This window comes from Cucurbita moschata, unplaced genomic scaffold (genome assembly GCF_002738365.1).
Source record: "Cucurbita moschata cultivar Rifu unplaced genomic scaffold, Cmos_1.0 Cmo_Scf00003, whole genome shotgun sequence".
In the NCBI taxonomy this organism is placed as follows: Eukaryota; Viridiplantae; Streptophyta; class Magnoliopsida; order Cucurbitales; family Cucurbitaceae; genus Cucurbita; species Cucurbita moschata.
This window is the reverse complement of record NW_019268519.1, coordinates 1,004,573-1,022,295: the sequence shown is the minus strand read 5'-3', so window position 1 is coordinate 1,022,295 and position 17,723 is coordinate 1,004,573. Positions and strand designations below refer to the sequence as shown.

Below are 17,723 nucleotides of genomic sequence, written 5' to 3'. Positions count from 1 at the left end.
TAAATTATTGAGCTTTAAATATTAAATAAAACGTTTATTTTCATCCATAAATTATATATTAAAATAATAAATAAAACTGAAATATAATTTGTGGATTAAATTATAAATACTCGATATTCTGTTTCAATTTAACGAGAATAACTTACTAGAAAAAATCAATATTTGATGGGAAATTTAACTATTAGTCAAATAAATATATATATGTATATATATATACACACACATACATATACAATTTAACTAAAATTTTAACTAAGCCCTAACTTTTCCTGTCCAGAAGCCCAATACAGGAGGAAATGCCCGCCATCTCCATCTGAGAGTGGAGACGGAGAACTTGGAGCAACTCTACCTCGCTCTACGCATTTCGAATGGCGGCCCACTCCTCAACTTCCAATAACGACCGAGCTTTGAGAACTGCAACTTCTAATCAGTTCTTTGGTGAGCATTTTTGTTTTTTTTTTTTTACTTTGTTCTTGCTGGAATACTAGCGGCTTAATCGTTTACTTTACTGGATTGAATTCACCAACAGAGTAGTAGGAACATGGAGAAATGTAGGAAATAAGAATAAAATTATTTTCGACTTTTTCGTCATGGAAAACTATGAGTAAAATAATAGAGATTGAAGATTTGAATGTTTGATTCCCTAATGCTTCATGGATTTTGTCTAATATCCGATGTGCTGGAGAGGATATTGTGAATACGTGCTAATTTTAGTTAACAATAAGCTTCCTTGTCGTGTAGCACCCATAGTGATTGTTATATATTTGATTTAAATGAATATAGATACTTTATTACAAATATGCTATATTTTCCTGCAGCATGGAGGGAATTTATATGGGGAGCTATTGCTGGAGCATTTGGAGAAGGAATGATGCACCCTATTGATACTATAAAGACTCGGATTCAAAGCCAGGCTATTCTATATGGAAGTCAAGTATGACGCGTAGGCGAGCTCATAAATTGTGTCAGTTGATGAAAATACTTTAATCTTATTTTCAGGATACCAGCTTGGTGAAAATTTTAAATTCTATTTTAATCATTAATATGATGGATTTTCTGCGGCATCTAGTGATATATTGTTCGTGCCCCTCCCCAAAAGACCTTGTTTGTTTTGAATTTCCTAACTCTAAATTGGTTATTTATCTCATTTATGTCAGAATCAAAAGGGCCTGTTGCAGATGGTCCAATCAGTATGGAAAATTGACGGATTTAGGGGTACCCTTTACACTCTTTTGTGTTACTTGATAAGTTCACGCATCTAGCTTTGCTGTATTATTTGGTTTTTTATCATCATCTAATCGCTTTTTAGGCTTTTATAGGGGTATAGCTCCTGGAGTTACTGGCTCACTTGCCACTGGAGCTACATACTTTGGTGTCATTGAGTCCAGCAAGAAATGGATTGAAGAAACACATCCTAGCCTTGGCGGTCATTGGGCTCATTTCATTGCTGGAGCAGTTGGTAATCAATCCTTGATATCCCAAAAGATTTATCTCACTTTTGAGTCATGCCACCTCATGATCATTACTGTAGCCTTTTTGACGAAGTTCAATGTTGATGAATTCACCAAAGAAATAATGATGTGTGTATTTGCGCTTCTTGTTTCATTCTACACTAGTTAATGAGATTCATTCATTACCCCTTTCTCTTGGGACTCGTATAGATTATGTTTCATGTCTGAATAATGCGCTGTTCAGATCTATAAATGAGGATTCCCCTATTTCGTTTTTCAAAGGCAGTGACCCAAGGCATCCACATCCAATTACTTCCTTTCAACGAATAATTTTATTTGTTGGCCCCGAACCTCCAGTGCTAATTACTGTAAACCAAACATTGTTCCAAGCTTACACGTTTCATGGTGTGATGTCCCACATTGGCTAGAGAGAGGAATGAAGCATTCCCTATAAGGGTGTGGAAACCTCTCCCCAGCAGACGCGTTTTAAAATCGTAAGGCTGATGGCGATACGTAACGGGCCAAAACGGACATGGTCTCTGACTCGTTTTTTCCTTTGTCCATGTCAGGTGATACATTGGGTTCATTTGTATATGTTCCATGTGAAGTTATGAAGCAACGGATGCAAGTTCAAGGCACAAGGTCATCCTGGAGCTCCCTTCCCATGAAGGATAATATCTCTATGAAGCATGGTGGGCAAATGTATGGCTATTATTCAGGGATGTTCCAGGCTGGTCGTTCAATCTTGAAGCAACAAGGACTAAGAGGATTGTATGCAGGGTCTGAACTCTGAACCATTTGATTTTATCTTTTTTATTTTATTTTCATAATTTCGTTAGCAAAGTATACTGAGAGTGAAAAATAACTTCTGCATGATTTTGATGCTCTCCTTTTATCTTGCCAGATATTGGTCTACACTTGCCAGGGATGTGCCGTTTGCTGGTCTAATGGTATATAAATTTGGAATTTGAGTACCTTTGTTTGAGTTGGCTGCCTTTCTCATCTGTTAGTTGCTCTTGGATCGTTTTGTTTTATATTGATTTATCAGTTATGTATCTGCAGATATTACTGTCATGCCAGATCCATAGCACAATTCTCAGTTGCTAATTGATTAATCTAGAAAAGGACACCTCTTGTGTTCACACGCTTGTATACTGACTGAAGCTAATTTTTATAGAAGTTTACCTTTGGTCGTAATCTTATATTTATTTATTTCACCGTTGCTTAACTTGTATACTTTATTTGAGTCTTGTTCCTTCGACTTATTTTGTCTTGGGGTTCTTTATGCTGTACACAAGTTAAATGGGTTGAAAAAAAAATTCTTGATGCTTTCATCGACTTTGTCTCGTGGACTTTCTCACTGACAAATGGATCAGCAGAGGGAAGAACAAACAATTTTAAATTAATGAAAATAATATTTCTCCCTCCAAAGGGATATTGATTCTCTATCGATGTCTGTTTGATGAGTTTATCAATTAAGGTTTCTTTATCGCACTGCAGGTCATGTTTTATGAGGCGCTAAAAGATTTGACCGAGCATGGGAAGCAAAGATGGATGCCTAATTCAGATGTTAATAGCTCTTTGGAAGGACTTGTGTTGGGGGGATTAGCTGGTGGTATGCATCTTGACTGCACTTCACCGTTCATAATTAAGTTCTGAAGTTCATTTTTTCTTTAAAAATATCATTTTTAGCATGTATGGTTGGTGTTCTAATGCATGGGTCTGAAATTGCTAGGTCTCAGTGCTTATCTGACCACTCCCTTGGATGTGATCAAAACAAGAATGCAAGTTCAGGGATCAACTTTCAGGTATCAGATGATTATCAACCCGCTCGAATATGTTTTTTCTAGAGAAATTCCGCACTTCACGTCCAGTGTCATTGGCTTAATCGATCTTGATAGTTGTTCGAGATGATGTTTATATACGGTACTTTCTCATAAAATCCTCAGGTATAACAGCTGGTTAGATGCAGTGAGAAGTATATGGGGGAGTGAAGGAACAAAGGGGATGTTTAGGGGTAGCATACCCAGAATCACATGGTATATTCCAGCCTCTGCTCTAACTTTTATGGCTGTGGAATTTCTGAGAGACCATTTCAATGAAAGATTGGACGATGAATCCAAAAAAGAAGCTACTACCTTATCAGCTGACAGAAAAGGAACTTTGGGAGAAGTAGCATAAGCAGCTCGAGACTGAATCGAATTTCTATCCATCGGCAGAGACATCGACTCGTGTCGAATTTTGCATATAAACATTGTAAGTTGTATTAGTTGATGGGATAACAAATGAACTCCATGACTTGAGGAGGGAGGGGTCTATATTGTATGAGAGACCCACAACAATGTAGTCTTCAAAATCAAAAGAGATGAATAGATAGACAATAATTGGCCACCCTTGAGTTTTAGGTCCTTCATGTAATCTCAGCCTATAGCACATTTCTACCATATTTGGTTTCCTCTTAATAGATCGACATCCAAAAGAGAAATTTTACGTATTATAATTTTTTTTTTTTGTTAATTTCTTTTCTCAAATTATTATTTTTAGGTGTATTTATCAAAATTGTAGCCTTTTTGTTTTAGTTTAAGAAATTGGACTTAAATTTTGAAAACATTTTCAAAATTTGAGGATTTTTTTTTTTAATAATAAAAATTTAATACATTGAGAGACAAATCTTAAATATTTCAAAATTGGGTTTAAATAAGTTTAATACAACGAGTTTATTAAATTGCTATTGTTTTATTTTTGTTATATAGTTTCTTTAAAATCCAACCATTTATCGAATTAAATCAATATTTCTTTTTAGGGATTATTATTATTATTATTATTATTATTATTATTTTAAGTTCATGTTTTGCAATATATTAAAATTATGTTTGTGTGTAAATAAATAATTATTTTAAAAAAATAAAATAAAATAAGGGCCTGCTGCGAATTGCAAAAGAATTCTCAATTTAATATAGAAGACTTTGAATTTTTCGTATAAATATTCAATTCAATCCTGAGCTGAGCCAAAATCCCACGGGAGCAGAAGAAAGCGCGGAATCCCTAACTCGATGGCGTCCGGCAAGCGATGCCATTACGAGGTTCTGGGCCTGCACATCGACTCCACCGCCGATGAGATTAGATCGGCATACCGAAAGCTAGCCCTCCAGCGCCACCCCGATAAGCTTGTCCAGTCCGGTTTGTCTCCGGCGGATGCCACGGCTCAGTTTCAAGAGCTTCAGCATGCTTACGAGGTCCTCTCCGATCCTAAGGAACGCGCCTGGTACGACTCTCATCGTTCCCAAATCCTTTTCTCTGATGCCGCGTCGGTTAATTCCAACTCTGTTGTTCCGAATCTGTTTCCGTTTTTCTCCAATACCGTTTATTCTGGCTATTCGGATTCTGGACGAGGGTTTTACAAGATCTATTCTGAAATTTTTGACAAAATTTACGGAAATGAGATTAATTTCGCCAAGAAATTAGGATTGCGTTTGGATATGGTTCGCGAAGCTCCGGTTATGGGGAATTTGGATAGTCCGTACACGCAGGTGACTGCGTTTTATAATTACTGGCTTGGATTTTGTACGGTTATGGATTTTTGTTGGGCTGATCAGTATGATGTTATGGCCGGTCCCAACCGGAAATCGAGGAGGCTAATGGAGGAGGATAACAAGAAGCTGAGGAAGAAGGCAAAGAAGGAGTACAATGAGACAGTGAGAGGTTTGGCTGAGTTTGTGAAGAAGAGGGATAAGAGAGTGCTCGATATGGCCATGAAAAGGAACTTGGAAATGGAGAAGAAGAAGCAAGAGGAGAAAGAAAGGAAAAAAAAGTTAGAGAGGGAGAAGATGGAGAAGCTAAGGGCATATGAGGAACCAGATTGGGCAAAGGTTGAGGAGGTTGAGGACGATGAGGATGACGAGTTTGAGGAAGAGAATAAGAGAGGGAAAGAGCTTTACTGTGTTTTGTGTGGGAAAAAGTTCAAGAGTGAAAAGCAGTGGAAGAACCACGAGCAGTCGAAAAAGCACAAGGAGAAGGTTGCGGAGTTCAGAGAAACACTAGACGATGAGGGTGAATCTGAAGAATTCGTCGACGAAGTAGAAGTTGAAGAAGAAACGACACTGCTGGATGATGGGATTGATAAACTAGGGGAGCAGTTCAAGGAGAGTTTCGATATTGAAGCAGAAGAAACCATAAGTGGGGCAGAACTTAGTGGGAGTGAAAACAATGATATTCATGAAGGTGATAGAACAGATACGGGTGCTGAGGCACAAGGATCCGATGACGACGAAACCGATGTTCTTGAAGCAATGGCAGCTGGTCTCCGAAATAGAAAAAACGCAGCTTCAGTGAATCAGCATAAAGCTTCTCCAGTCAAAGCTCAGGTCGAAAATGAGAATGATGAGCTTAATCCAGCAGATTATGATAACGGTAGGAGAGGAAGAAAAAGTCGTCGAGCCAAAAAGAAGGGCAAGGGAAATGATGAAGCTATGAATGAAATAGATTCACAAAATGAGAAAAACAATGGAGATGATACATCACATCAGCAGGATTCTCCTTCCCAGTTGCTGGCCAACAACGAAAGTAGCGATAAGGGGGCAAGTGAATTGGCAAAAGAACGAAAGATTTCGAGTAAACCTGCTGATCGGAAGGCGGTTGTGCAGAATGACACAAAGATCAACTCTAGGCATTCATCTAAAGGAAAGAAATCCAAGGTAATTTACATTGTGCAGATCTGTTTTATAATTCTATCATTTATTTTAGCCACTATCAGTAATATGCAACGATTCTTCATGTTATAAACTAAAGATATCATGTATTCCGAAATTAAGAAAGTTGAACATAAACTAGGTAAGCTTCATATTAGTTCAATGTTCCACTCGGCTTCCTTCTAGTTAGAGTATTGATTATAGTGATTTGTGCTCACAATTTCTAATGATGTAATGTTTTAAACTCAGGCAACATCAAAGGATTCTGGCAATTTATGCGCAACGTGTGGAGAGCAGTTTGAATCAAGGTAATTCTTGTTTAGAAATCCCCTCATCTATTACTCACCAACACATCTTTCATATCTTATAATAACACAATCACTTCCAGAATAACTGGACCAATTTGAAGTGGGTTTTTGATGTATCATGACAGGAATAAACTGCATAAGCATTTGGGAGCCACAGGACATGCTGCTTTAAAATATTGATATCATCAAATTTTGACCTTTAACAAGATTTTGAAGCTAGTTCTGTACCACATTGGGTGAGATTTCAATTATTTAGGGACGGCATGAGTAGCAAGATGCGATTCCATGGCTAGCCAAGTAATGAGGATAATAGCGTCTACAGATTGTTTTCTATCCAGAAAGGTATGATTTTTTTTTTCTTTTTCTTTTTTTCTTTTACATTTCATTGTTCTATTGTAAAAACTGCAAGAATCCAAGGATTTAAAGCTTGCCCCTTGGGGAGGAGGACATAGTACCAGGAGCGATTTTCTAAATATGTGATTTATAGAATCTAATTTGAAAGAAAATAGAGTACTTCTCGATCGGGTTTATAGTTTTGGATCGATTGAGATTTTTGCAACTTCTTGATACAAATCTAATGGCCTTCCAGTTCTATTTCTTGATTTAGAGAAAGAAATAAAATGATGAATAAGATCAAAACAAAATAAACACACAAATTAAAATGTTGTGAGAAAAGAGGGATCTTAAGAAATGATTTCAGCTATTTAGACCAAATATCCAATTAATCAAACATCTGCTATTAATTTTTCATTCAAATTTGAAGGAAAAAAAAAAGAAAAAGAAAAAAACTTTGAATGAACAAAATAATTCTGGATCTGGTAAAGCTAGCATATGCACAGAGCACAAAGAAATAATAAAGGAAAAAGTTATTCTGCGGGTCCCACTAGAGCATGAAAAATACCCATCCAAAAAGAGATGAGGGGACCAAGTGGGGAAGACTAAACGAGTGGTGGAAAGAACAAACAAACAAATGAAAGCTGTCCAAGAGCAAAACTGTAACATCACATGCTTCCAAACTCAACTCAGATCCATGGCATGCAAAACCCTTATCTCTCAACCTCCCCTTGAATACGGATTTGACAATTAGTTGTATACATTATGAACTAAACTGTTTATGATAGGCTTGCGCATCAAAACCGACGAGTAGTCATACACTTACAAAAGTACAAGGAAGGAAAATGAACACTTCGAAGTAGACATACAATAAAAATATGAATAAACGGGTTGTCATAGACATGCGATCGTAGACAACACACCTTGAACAAACATTATCATGACACTAATCCCGTTTACCAACCAAAACCACCACAAGGGAAAAAAAAAAATAGAACTCCATCAAACCATATGGTTAAAGAACATGAGAGCGAACAAGAAAGCAAGTACATTAGCAATGAGAGTAAGTTGGAGCCTTGATCCGCTGTCACTGTAGTCGGTGTTCATCCCGCCGACGCCCGGTGGTCCTAGACCGTTGCTACCAGTGCCGAAGCCATTCCCGCCCATGACACCGCCGGTAGGTGTTGTAGAACCAAATGGAGTGTTGGTTGTGGTGGTTGGAGTAAATCCAGTGCCCGGGTTGGTGGTGGTTGGAGTCCCAGATACTGGAATAGTCCCACTATTTACAGGGCTGCAACAATACATCACCAAAAATCAAATCAAACCCACTTCAGATGAGATGAGATAGAACACAGTTCTTCCCCAACAAACCTTCCTCCCTCCACATGTGAACCCCTCTCTCCAAAAATCATGGTCGGCCTAAGCTCAAATCTCAATGATATCCCATCTCGAGGATGTAACATAAATCAGACCAACATTATGAAAACTCCATTTTCAACCTCCCACTATCTTTTGAAAAATAAATGTATCAGTAAGTTCGGTTAAAGGCAACCACGGAATCTATTATGGATTTATGACCATATTCTCCATAGAGCCCTTTTATCTCTTCTTTCTCTATTCTCGAGTTATGGAAGAAGGAATCGAGAAGAAAGTATTAGCAACAACAAGTTCATATCAATCTAAGGAAAGAAGCCAGAAAAAATGGTCGTGAAACTACATTATAGTCAATTGACAAGAAGAGCATCTATGATTACAACACAATGGGATGATGATGGCTAATCTAATGGCCAAAAGCATCTTTTCCAACAGTATCTATGATTATCAAAAGCTAACTTTGAATTTAGTTTTTGAATCTTTAATTAACAAGATGCTCTACTTCTTTTCAAGTAAAAAGCTTCTCTGTTTGTTCAAATGAAAACTAAATCATAAAATAAAGCAGAAGCATACCTAGCGCTAGAAGGATAAACGCAGCCTGAAATGCCTGAAAAGATACCAAGAAAGAAAGAGATATTCATAAGCATGAAGTCATAATTTCATTTAGTAGCTGAAATAGACGGCTAAGGGCCTTTGAAATGAGTATCTGAGTTAATTCCGATGTGGGTTTGTTTCCATTTTTCTTCTCACCAAGTTAATCAGTTCTTACTTAGAAAAAAATTAGAGAAAAACATGAGAATGTAGAGAGCGAAGTCTTACTGGGGTTAGTAGTAGTGACCATTGCTGTGCCAGAAAAATCACAGGAACCTGGAGCTTGGCCCTTCCTTTGGAAATAGCTATTAGCAGCATAGGAACAATGGGCCTCGACAGTGTTGGGAAGGAAACAGCCACCATTTTGATGAATAGGGACACAGTCAGCCCCAGCTCCACAAGCATAGTCCAGTGTCTTCTGAAGAGCTGCATCGCCCAATCCGCTCTTGCAAACACACCATGTTGCACCTACAAGTTCAATAAAACCAGCATTTTAAGGGACAGCCAGAAGAAAACCAACGAAACACAACGAGATCTGGACATCTAAAGAAACTTCAAAGGTACTGGAAACTCACAGACCTCTTGAACCACTTAGCCACCCAAAAGGAACAACAAATGGTGAATTATTGTTACATTTCAGTAAAGAGGGTTAAATGCACATTGAGAAAAGCATGGTTCACAAGAGAAATGCTCATGAGAAGTCAAACTAAAAAAGAGATACCAGAATATGCGTTTGATCTACAAAACAGAAGTAAAGAATGCATAAAAAATGCAGGGAGCTTACGTGAATGGCCAGTCATGGCGAGAATAAGCAGCCCAATAGCTAAAACAGGCATCCCACAAGACATGATTACAAAGCTCAGAGATGGTGGGCAGAAGAAAGTTGTCACTACCACACACACACACACACAGAAAGAGAGAGCTATGGAGAGAAAGGGAGAGAATGTAAAAAACCCTGAAGTGGAGGGTATGTTCTATACAAAATAAAGGGAGTGGGTTTTCAGAGGGTAAATGGCATCAATTAGAGTGGCCCACTTTTGGGTTTTCTAGCCACTGCTCTTTCTGCTCCTTGTTAACCAGTACGCGCGTGACCCACAAATAACTTCCCGAAACTCAGCATTCTGTTATCCCATATTTAACTAACAGAAGCGTTTTAAAGTCTTCAGAAAAAATTCGAAAGAAAAATCGGACAATATGTGAATCTGAAGCGTTACAAATGGTTTAAGAGCGACGATGTGCCAGCCTTCTCTTCTTCGAAGGGGGTAGACACGAGGCGGTGTGCCAGTAAAGACGCTAGCCCCAAAAGAGATGGATTTTGTGTGGTCCCACTTTGATTGAAGAAAGGAACAAGTGTACGCTGGGACGCTGAATCTCGAAGGAGTGGATTGTGATGTTCCACGTTGATTGGAGAACAGAACAAAACATCATTTATTTATAAGGGTGTAGAAACTCCCTAGGCTATAGGCTAGAGGGGAAGGGACAATATCTGCTAGGTGGATATGGGGGTTTATTCTTATAGTGAAACTAAAAATGTATGGCCGGCAACCTTGAACGGATCGTTGGAAGACGCCGGCGGGAAAAACTAATGCTGGGCCGAGGATGAGCAACCAAGGGCTGGGCCCGACGGAGGGTCAGTCCAGGAGAGGTTGATTCCTTCCTTCTTTTCTTTGATAAAGGTAAACTCGAACTCTAAGCAGCTTTCTTTCCTTTTCTTCTTGCACTGTACAAGGATAGGATAGTCTCAAAGGTTGATTGAGACATGTACACCTACGAATTGAATATAGATCCATTCACCGAATCATTGATAAAGCAATTCGACTTGGCGAGAAAAACAATTTTCAATAACTTGTTGATCCCTATCCGTCTCTTCCCCAGATTTCCAAATTTATCCTTTTTTAATTTCTTGGCTTAGTGTGAGGCCACGTCCATGTTCAACTTACTGGGCAAAAGCCCGTTCGGCAAGGCCCAATGAAACGAATGGACTAGCGTTGCAGTTAACATCTGGACCATTCTCAGGCCCAAACTCATACCCACGCAGATCCTCCGCCCAGCCCAAAACGGAACCACCACCAAGTTATTTCCCTTTCACATCGACGTGGGCCTTCTCGCCGCCGGGGTGGAACCTATCATCACTTTGCTCTACTTGAACGAAACGAAACGATAATTAATGATTAGGTCAAAACTCACGCAAGCATGCACATAAATGGACGGCACAGATCTTCCGGAGTAACCGCCACCGTGGACCATACGGCGCAAAAACCATGTCCTGATGATTATAAGCTAATATTTAGCCCCGGCGTTCGGCGGCCGGCTGAGGAAATTAGTGTCTCGAATCTTCAAGAATTGCTCTGCTATTGCCGCCGATGCCGCCACAACGACGTCGACAAAGCCGAATCAGAGGTAAAGCAGAGGTCCGTACTCTCCGGACATGGTGGCGAGGTGGGAGTGGAGAGGCGCTCCGCCGATTTGCGGTAAGTTTCCGACTATCGGCCATGGTTTTGAGCCCGGCGGGAGGGGGAGAGATCGAGAATTTCGTTGGTGGAATAAAAGGCGGTAGAGGAGGAGGACGACGACGGTGGCCAAGGTTATGGCGGCAGAGAAGAAGAGTGAAATTTCGTCCATCGCAAGTTTTAGCTATTAGTACAGCCAGTTGATGCTTAAATATGGCTATGAAATTGATGGTTTGGGGGAGGGGAGGGGGGTAAATTTGTAATTTCATGAATTGGTGTATATTAAAATGTTATTAAATTTATTTTTTGACGATTTTCAAAATAAAATTTATTATTTTTATTTTTTTTTCTTGTTTATTAATCTCCAAATTATGTTATGTTGAGTTATCTCATAGTAGTTAACTCTGATAACGTAATATGAAGGTTACAATACAGCATAGAGTACGTGCTTATCTCCTCATACAATGATATAGAAATATTTTTTTAAGTACTAAATAATAAAATGTGCCAATAAATTTTCTCCATTATTTTAAAATATTTTATATTTATAAAAGTTCTAATATTATATTTAACATATATCAATATATATAGATATTTTTTATATAATGGAATTTTTTTTAATTATAATTTAATATTTTATTTTAAGCTTAGTAGTTGCAAGAACGGAGATAAGAAGTCACGCATCGAAGGCCATCATTGATAAACTCCAGGCGATAATCTGGGCCGAGGATGCGCAACCAAGGGCTGGGCCCGACGCAGAGTCAGTCCAAAGGCCTCGTCCATGTTCAACTCACCGGGCGAAAGCCCGCTAGGTAAGGCCCAATCAAACGAATGGACCAGCGAGGCAGTTAACATCTGGACCATTCTCAGGCCCATACTCATCCCAACGCAGATCCTCCGTCCAGCCCCAAACGGAATCACCCCGAAGTCATTTCCCTTCACATCGACGTGGGCCTTCTCGCCACCGGGGAGGAACCTATCGGGCCTAAACTCGAGTGGGCTGGTCCATTCTTTTGGGTCACGGCTGATGGCCCATACGTCCACCAACAGAGTGGAGCCTTTAGGGATATGGTAGCCGCTGATTTCGCAGCTCTCGGCAGCCATGCGGGGGAGGGAGAGCGGCGTTGGTGGGTGGAGCCGGAATGTTTCCTTCACCACCGCTTGGAGATAGCCGAGCTTCGGCAGGTCTAGATCGGAAACTACCCGATCACGGCCCACTACAGAGTCCAGTTCTTGTTGGGCCTGGTACATCATCTTTGGGTGTCTGATGAGCTCCGCCAAGGCCCATTCGACTGTGCTTGCTGACGTGTCGGTTCCAGCTGTGAACATATTCTGCATGAAAATGAAACGCAAATGACGTAACTATCTGTTCCTTCCCTTTTAGTCAACAAAATTGAAGGGTAGAAAAGGAAAAGAATTTTAGAGATTTTTCTTAAAAAATAATACTAAATTTAAATAGAAATGAAAACCAATAGCAAAGCTTTGATCTCAGTGTCATTGAGCTTCTCGTTTTCATCTTTAGCGCGATCCCTCGTGGACAGAAGCGTGCTCAGCAAGTCTTGGTGCTCACCGCCGCCGCCGGTGGCCAATAAATTTCGGTGCTCCTCCAGGATCTTGGACATTAAATCATCGAACCATTTGTGGACCTTTTTCATCTCTCCAGCCACGCCCAGCAAATCAAGCCACTCAAGCCACGAGAAAAAGTCGCCGGGGTTGAACTTTCCGGACAGAATCATGACTTGCTCTACCATCGCCTTAAACTGGTCTGACATTGGATCGCCACCGCCACTTCCATCGCCGAAAACACGTCGGCCGATCATCGTCCGCCCGAGGGCATTGGCTGTGCACACGGTGAGCAAACTCCCCAAGGTGGCCGGTGCCTCTCCGGACCTTGCAAGGGCCTGTACCAGCACCCCCACCTCCTCCTGTACTTGCGTAAATAATTCAAGTATTAGAGGCAAGTTTAGAGTCTCTTTACAATAAGTTAAAAGTACTTAGATTAAAGTCCTAAGTCGCTAAAGTCAGGTAATTTAAAAATAATGGTGTGTTTATAAAGGATCACGTGTGACTTTCTGGAAAAATCTAAAGTAAAGCCATTAAAATTTATGCTCAAGTGAATAATACTACATCATTGTTCAAAGTCGTGTTCATGTTATTAATTATTCATTTATTTTTACAACTTCAACCAAACCTAGCCTCAAAGATACAATAAGAATAATTGAGGAATAATAACCGGTAATTAAAACCGAGTAATAAATGATCTTCCAACTGGTGTGATAAATCTTCCATTGAACCTTAAATCAATTAAAACAAGAAATTGGTCCCACCATGTAAGACGTACAACAACCATTCGACTTCGAAGAATTGAACAAATTCCTACCTCTCATTTTACCTGTCAAGGTTTCCAAACACCATCCCGAAAACAATTTAGCCTTTTTATTTGTTTCTAATTATGATTATGAATTTTAGAGCTTATTTTATCAGATTCTTACTTCCACCTTTCAAATGATTTATAGGAAAAATTGGTAAAGATTATATTAATAAAAAGAAAATTTTACATTTTTCATCTAAAAGGATATTATTGAGACAAAATTTTAATATATTCAAACACAAAATACTCAGGTAATTTTGAATAATTTTAAAAGATCTAAGTATTATTAATTTTTTTAAATTTAAGAATATTATTAAACCAAAATTCAGTGTTTTCAATAATTTAGTCTTATCTTAATTTTTTTTTTAAAAAAAAACATTATTATTATTATTATTTTGTGGTTAAAAATAGATAACAAAACAAATATATATAATTACTTCTGTGAGTCAGCAGTTTTTATGGCTAACAATGCAAAATTGGTAAGATTTATTTGGCGTTTTAAAGCGTAGGGCATTGACGACGAACGTGACAGTTAGTAAAGAAACATTTTAAACCTCTTTAAGAAAAGTTGTACGGAAACCATCCTTGCTTGGATCATCGTCATTACTTTTTTCCCCCCAAAAGGAAACGCAATTTAATGATTGATCGGGAAAATAATTCGGTCAAAACTCAGGCATGCATGAACATAAATGATGAGAAGAAGAAACCGACGAACCTCGCGTACACGCCGATGATCCTCTAGGGCTTTTGAGGAGAACAGATGGACGGCACTGATCTTCCGGAGTAACCGCCACCGTGGACCATACGGTGCAAAAACCATGTCCTGATAATTATAAGCTATATATTTAGCGCCGGCGTTCGGCGGCCGGCTGAGGAAATTAGTGTCTCGAATCTTCAAGAATTGCTCTGCTATTGCTGCCGATGCCGCGACAACGACATCGACAGAGCCAAATCGGAGGTACATCAGAGGTCCGTACTCTCCGGACATGTCGGCGAGGAGGGAGTGGAGAGGCGCTCCGCCAATTTGCGGTAAGTTTCCGACTATAGGCCATGGTTTCGGGCCCGGCGGGAGAGGGAGAGATCGGGAATTTCGTTGGTGGAATAAAAGGCGGTAGAGGAGGACGACGGAGGCCAAGGTTATGGCGGCAGAGAAGAAGAGGGAGATTTCGTCCATGATATTTTTAATGGTATTGGTCTGGGCAGCTGGCGGATTTCACGGATCAAAGAGACGAGGAAGGCGATGCTTAAATGGGGCTTTGAATTGAATGGTTCGGGGGTAAATTTGTAATTTGAGCTATGAAGTAGTTACAAAGAGAGCCAGATAAGAGTCCACGATATATTTAACCCGTTAAAAGAAACGTATTTACAGTCTACCGACAAGAAAGTTCTAACGAACGTAAAAGCCGACAAAATTAAAAGCTGGCAAACCACGTTCATCTTTCTATGCATTCTTAATTGAAAAAAATAAGAGATCGAACCGAATAGCTCGGTGCTACACCAATAAAAACATGGTTGGTAGACGGCAACGTAGTCTGCGCATAACCATGAAAATGCACACCCCATAGTCAAATCATTCTGAACCGGGCAAACAGTATTAAGAGGGTCCAAGCATAGGGGCAAGGGAATGGATGCAACACATACTACGGCTAATTAAGTGCCTTCGAACACACGGAGTGCACTGGTGCAACTATATGGTTCTTGATGATTTCTGGAACCAATGTTAACTAAATTTTTGGCTAAAGAGAATCTTCAAATTTCTCCTTGTATGAGTTGGTCATTTTGGAGACAGGAAGAATGAGTGTGGGCTATACCACACAACTTCCTCTAGCACACAAAATGTGTGACTTAGGGTTTAGATATTTACGTGCAAAGTTGCAACTGAAAACTCCTTGGTCATATATCATACTAAATCACCATTAGACCAAAAAATTTAAGTGGATATGGCAATCTATGCAAAATTGAATCTCTAATTGTACACCCAAGGATTACCTAAGCTACGCTAAAGAGTATGAAATTTAAAGTAAGACCTAGATATCAAATTACCTGCAGCTTGGACAATTTCAAGCCGGCTTTGTTTCATATATCGAGCATGTCGCTGAGAGAACTCAATTCCATAGAAGGCATACACATAACCGACAGTAAAAACTCCACAAAAGCAAGACCTAGAAATCAAATTAAGCCAGAGCAATTCAAGAGTTCGCAAATACTTTTGAACTAGAAAGGCATTGGCAATGAAAGTAGCATAAAATCGCTCACTTGAAGAAGAACAAGCCTATTTCTGTTTGAATGAAGAAAATGTCGACCATTGCTTCCGATTGTTCCCTTTCACTGACGGCATCCATAGCCGTATTACAGACAGAATTAGAGGCGACAGACTTGGTGTCGTGATGCTTCCAGATTTCAAAGCAGTTCCTTTAGAAGAAGGAGGCATCGAGAAATGCTGAGCATCCATGTCGTTCAGAGTTTTTTCCCATCGTCGTGACGATCAGAGGGGCGGACGGTGGAAGAAAACAGAGTGCCGAAACTTTGGAGAGAAGAAAATAGAGAGCCGAACGGTTAGGGTTCGGATTCCCGCGCTTTTGATTGAATTGGGAACCGAACCAATATTTATATTCCACATCCTGAAACCCGACCCGAATTTTAGACCCGATCCAATCCGCGTATAGTTTTGACTTCTGAATTTTAGATTTATCACAGCAATCACATCGACACTTGAGAACGAGTCTAGAGATGTCGACACAAGCGAACGATCCACGGCAGCCGTCGGCGGCGAAGCCTTTTGTTTCTCCGGCTGTGAACCCGCAAGATCTTCCCGTCGATTATTCCGGTTTCATCGCCGTAGTTTTTGGCATCGCTGGCGTCATGTTCAGGGTATGCCTGTTTCTTCCCGAGCACTGATACGATAACTATGGGGATCTTACATTTTACTGATGCGATATGCTTGTTTTTCGTTAAATTTGAGCAGTACAAGCTTAGCTCTTGGCTAGCTATCATATTCTGCGCTCAATCGCTTGCGAATATGAGGAACATGGAGAACGATCTCAAGCAGATTTCCATGGCTATGATGTGAGTTTTCTTCCCCTTCCAATCTCTATTTCTTTATTCGTTCATTCGAAGGTTTCTGATGAGTTTTGTAGCATGCACGCGATTTGTTTGATTGTTAATTATTATGCTTATTTCCTGAAAATTCGATTTTGCTGGAACGGAGATGAAATGCACTTGGGATCGGAATTGCATCAGTTTAATGGCATTAATTGGTAATTTTGGGTTTGTCCAAAATCTGAACAATCTAAGTTTCGTTTTTTAGGCTGACTTTTACGTTGTCATGTAGATGCAACAATCGATGTTTCTTAGCTAGGTAATCGAGCTAATTTAATTCTTAAGGGTTCAATCATGCTTGATTGCAAATTAAGCTGCCTACTGCGTTGGGGTTTATGATCTTTTCGATAATCTTTACATGTTCATACCATTGATTCGTGTACACATTTCAATCATTCTATCAACGTATAAGTTACTAAAATGATTGTGAAAAAAGTGTCCGCAAATGACTATGGAGATATAATCATTAAGAAAATACCTTACGAAGAAAACTTGTAAAGACCAAATATACTCCTGCGACCTCTTCCATCTTTTGTGAAGGGGCCATGGAAGTACATAAAAAAACAATAAAACAATAAAACCTCATCACCAATCAAATTCGCCATAGGATGGAGGATGGAGGAAGCACATCTTCTGGATCGGCCCTTGGATTGGAAACTCCAGGCTAGCCTTGCGGTATCTAATTCTAGCAAAACGGCTCCGATCAAAGAAACATGGAATAATGCCAGCAATTTCTAGGATCCGAAACTTGGTAGGAACCTAAAGGATAACGAAACTACAAAAATGGGTTGAATTAAGCCTTGCCCTCGCCCCAATTATGTTGCTTAAAAATTAACATGGCTTCCTAGCACTGACAGAGACTTCTCCACAATTTTTTTTTTTATCATAGACATAGGGAAAAGTAAAAGTCATAAGCCCCATGCTAACTGAGATAATATGGAAAGGAAATCAGCCTAAAAAGATGAAGCTTTTCCTCTAGTGAAATAGCATATGAAGCCGAAAATCTACAAAAAAAAAAAAAAAAAAAAAAAAAAAAAAAAAAAAAAAAAAAAAAAAAA

General features: G+C 39.4%; 5 protein-coding genes across 6 annotated transcripts in view; 3 read left to right on the top strand and 2 right to left on the bottom strand.

Annotated features, from left to right (window-relative positions):
• Nucleotides 1–280: 280 nt before the first annotated feature.
• Nucleotides 281–3,930, top strand: LOC111440988 (mitochondrial substrate carrier family protein E-like). 2 transcript variants are annotated; one of them, XM_023077844.1, is made up of 9 exons: nt 281–438; nt 819–934; nt 1,158–1,215; nt 1,310–1,459; nt 2,021–2,231; nt 2,356–2,401; nt 2,952–3,066; nt 3,187–3,259; nt 3,401–3,930. In XM_023077844.1, exons 1-9 carry the CDS (start codon nt 369–371, stop codon nt 3,630–3,632), a joined length of 1,071 nt encoding a protein of 356 aa, XP_022933612.1. In that variant the 5' UTR covers nt 281–368; the 3' UTR covers nt 3,633–3,930. The 2 variants fall into 2 exon arrangements, with proteins under 2 accessions (XP_022933612.1, XP_022933613.1); XM_023077845.1 differs by lacking the exon at nt 281–438 and having other exon boundaries at nt 819–964.
• A 522-nt stretch (nt 3,931–4,452) lies between these two features.
• Nucleotides 4,453–7,004, top strand: LOC111440986 (DNAJ protein JJJ1 homolog). Its single transcript, XM_023077842.1, has 3 exons — nt 4,453–6,145; nt 6,389–6,447; nt 6,573–7,004. The coding sequence occupies exons 1-3, from the start codon at nt 4,505–4,507 to the stop codon at nt 6,625–6,627; spliced, it is 1,755 nt and encodes a 584-aa protein (XP_022933610.1). The 5' UTR covers nt 4,453–4,504; the 3' UTR covers nt 6,628–7,004.
• Nucleotides 7,005–7,497: 493 nt separating this feature from the next.
• LOC111440995 (PLASMODESMATA CALLOSE-BINDING PROTEIN 3-like) lies at nt 7,498–9,765 on the bottom strand. Its single transcript, XM_023077865.1, has 4 exons — nt 9,530–9,765; nt 8,974–9,213; nt 8,728–8,761; nt 7,498–8,071 (listed from the first exon to the last, which is right to left on the bottom strand). The coding sequence occupies exons 1-4, from the start codon at nt 9,591–9,593 to the stop codon at nt 7,783–7,785; spliced, it is 627 nt and encodes a 208-aa protein (XP_022933633.1). The 5' UTR covers nt 9,594–9,765; the 3' UTR covers nt 7,498–7,782.
• A 2,099-nt stretch (nt 9,766–11,864) lies between these two features.
• On the bottom strand, nt 11,865–14,770 carry LOC111440987 (flavonoid 3'-monooxygenase). Its single transcript, XM_023077843.1, has 3 exons — nt 14,282–14,770; nt 12,665–13,120; nt 11,865–12,527 (listed from the first exon to the last, which is right to left on the bottom strand). The coding sequence occupies exons 1-3, from the start codon at nt 14,738–14,740 to the stop codon at nt 11,889–11,891; spliced, it is 1,554 nt and encodes a 517-aa protein (XP_022933611.1). The 5' UTR covers nt 14,741–14,770; the 3' UTR covers nt 11,865–11,888.
• Nucleotides 14,771–16,247: 1,477 nt separating this feature from the next.
• Nucleotides 16,248–17,723, top strand: part of LOC111440996 (protein Asterix-like) — a 3,501-nt gene continuing 2,025 nt past the window's right edge. The window contains exons 1-2 of the mRNA XM_023077866.1: nt 16,248–16,437; nt 16,532–16,632. Of these exons, the coding sequence (XP_022933634.1) occupies nt 16,297–16,437; nt 16,532–16,632 (242 nt within the window). The 5' untranslated portion in view covers nt 16,248–16,296. The remainder of the gene's footprint in view (nt 16,438–16,531; nt 16,633–17,723) is intronic.

Excerpts from the sequence above, each read along its gene's own strand:
- LOC111440995 (XM_023077865.1), bottom strand. The coding sequence starts at position 9,593 with ATGTCTTGTGGGATGCCTGTTTTAGCTATTGGGCTGCTTATTCTCGCC. Across the intron at positions 8,762-8,973 it reads GGTCACTACTACTAACCCCA|GCATTTCAGGCTGCGTTTAT; the intron begins GTAAGACTTCGC and ends GTATCTTTTCAG. Across the intron at positions 8,072-8,727 it reads GTTTATCCTTCTAGCGCTAG|CCCTGTAAATAGTGGGACTA; the intron begins GTATGCTTCTGC and ends GTATTGTTGCAG.
- LOC111440986 (XM_023077842.1), top strand. The coding sequence starts at position 4,505 with ATGGCGTCCGGCAAGCGATGCCATTACGAGGTTCTGGGCCTGCACATC. Across the intron at positions 6,146-6,388 it reads CTAAAGGAAAGAAATCCAAG|GCAACATCAAAGGATTCTGG; the intron begins GTAATTTACATT and ends TTTTAAACTCAG. Across the intron at positions 6,448-6,572 it reads GGAGAGCAGTTTGAATCAAG|GAATAAACTGCATAAGCATT; the intron begins GTAATTCTTGTT and ends GTATCATGACAG.
- LOC111440987 (XM_023077843.1), bottom strand. The coding sequence starts at position 14,740 with ATGGACGAAATCTCCCTCTTCTTCTCTGCCGCCATAACCTTGGCCTCC. Across the intron at positions 13,121-14,281 it reads ATCATCGGCGTGTACGCGAG|GAGGAGGTGGGGGTGCTGGT; the intron begins GTTCGTCGGTTT and ends ACGCAAGTACAG. Across the intron at positions 12,528-12,664 it reads AGATCAAAGCTTTGCTATTG|AATATGTTCACAGCTGGAAC; the intron begins GTTTTCATTTCT and ends ATTTTCATGCAG.
- LOC111440988 (XM_023077844.1), top strand. The coding sequence starts at position 369 with ATGGCGGCCCACTCCTCAACTTCCAATAACGACCGAGCTTTGAGAACT. Across the intron at positions 935-1,157 it reads CTATTCTATATGGAAGTCAA|AATCAAAAGGGCCTGTTGCA; the intron begins GTATGACGCGTA and ends CATTTATGTCAG. Across the intron at positions 1,216-1,309 it reads GAAAATTGACGGATTTAGGG|GCTTTTATAGGGGTATAGCT; the intron begins GTACCCTTTACA and ends ATCGCTTTTTAG.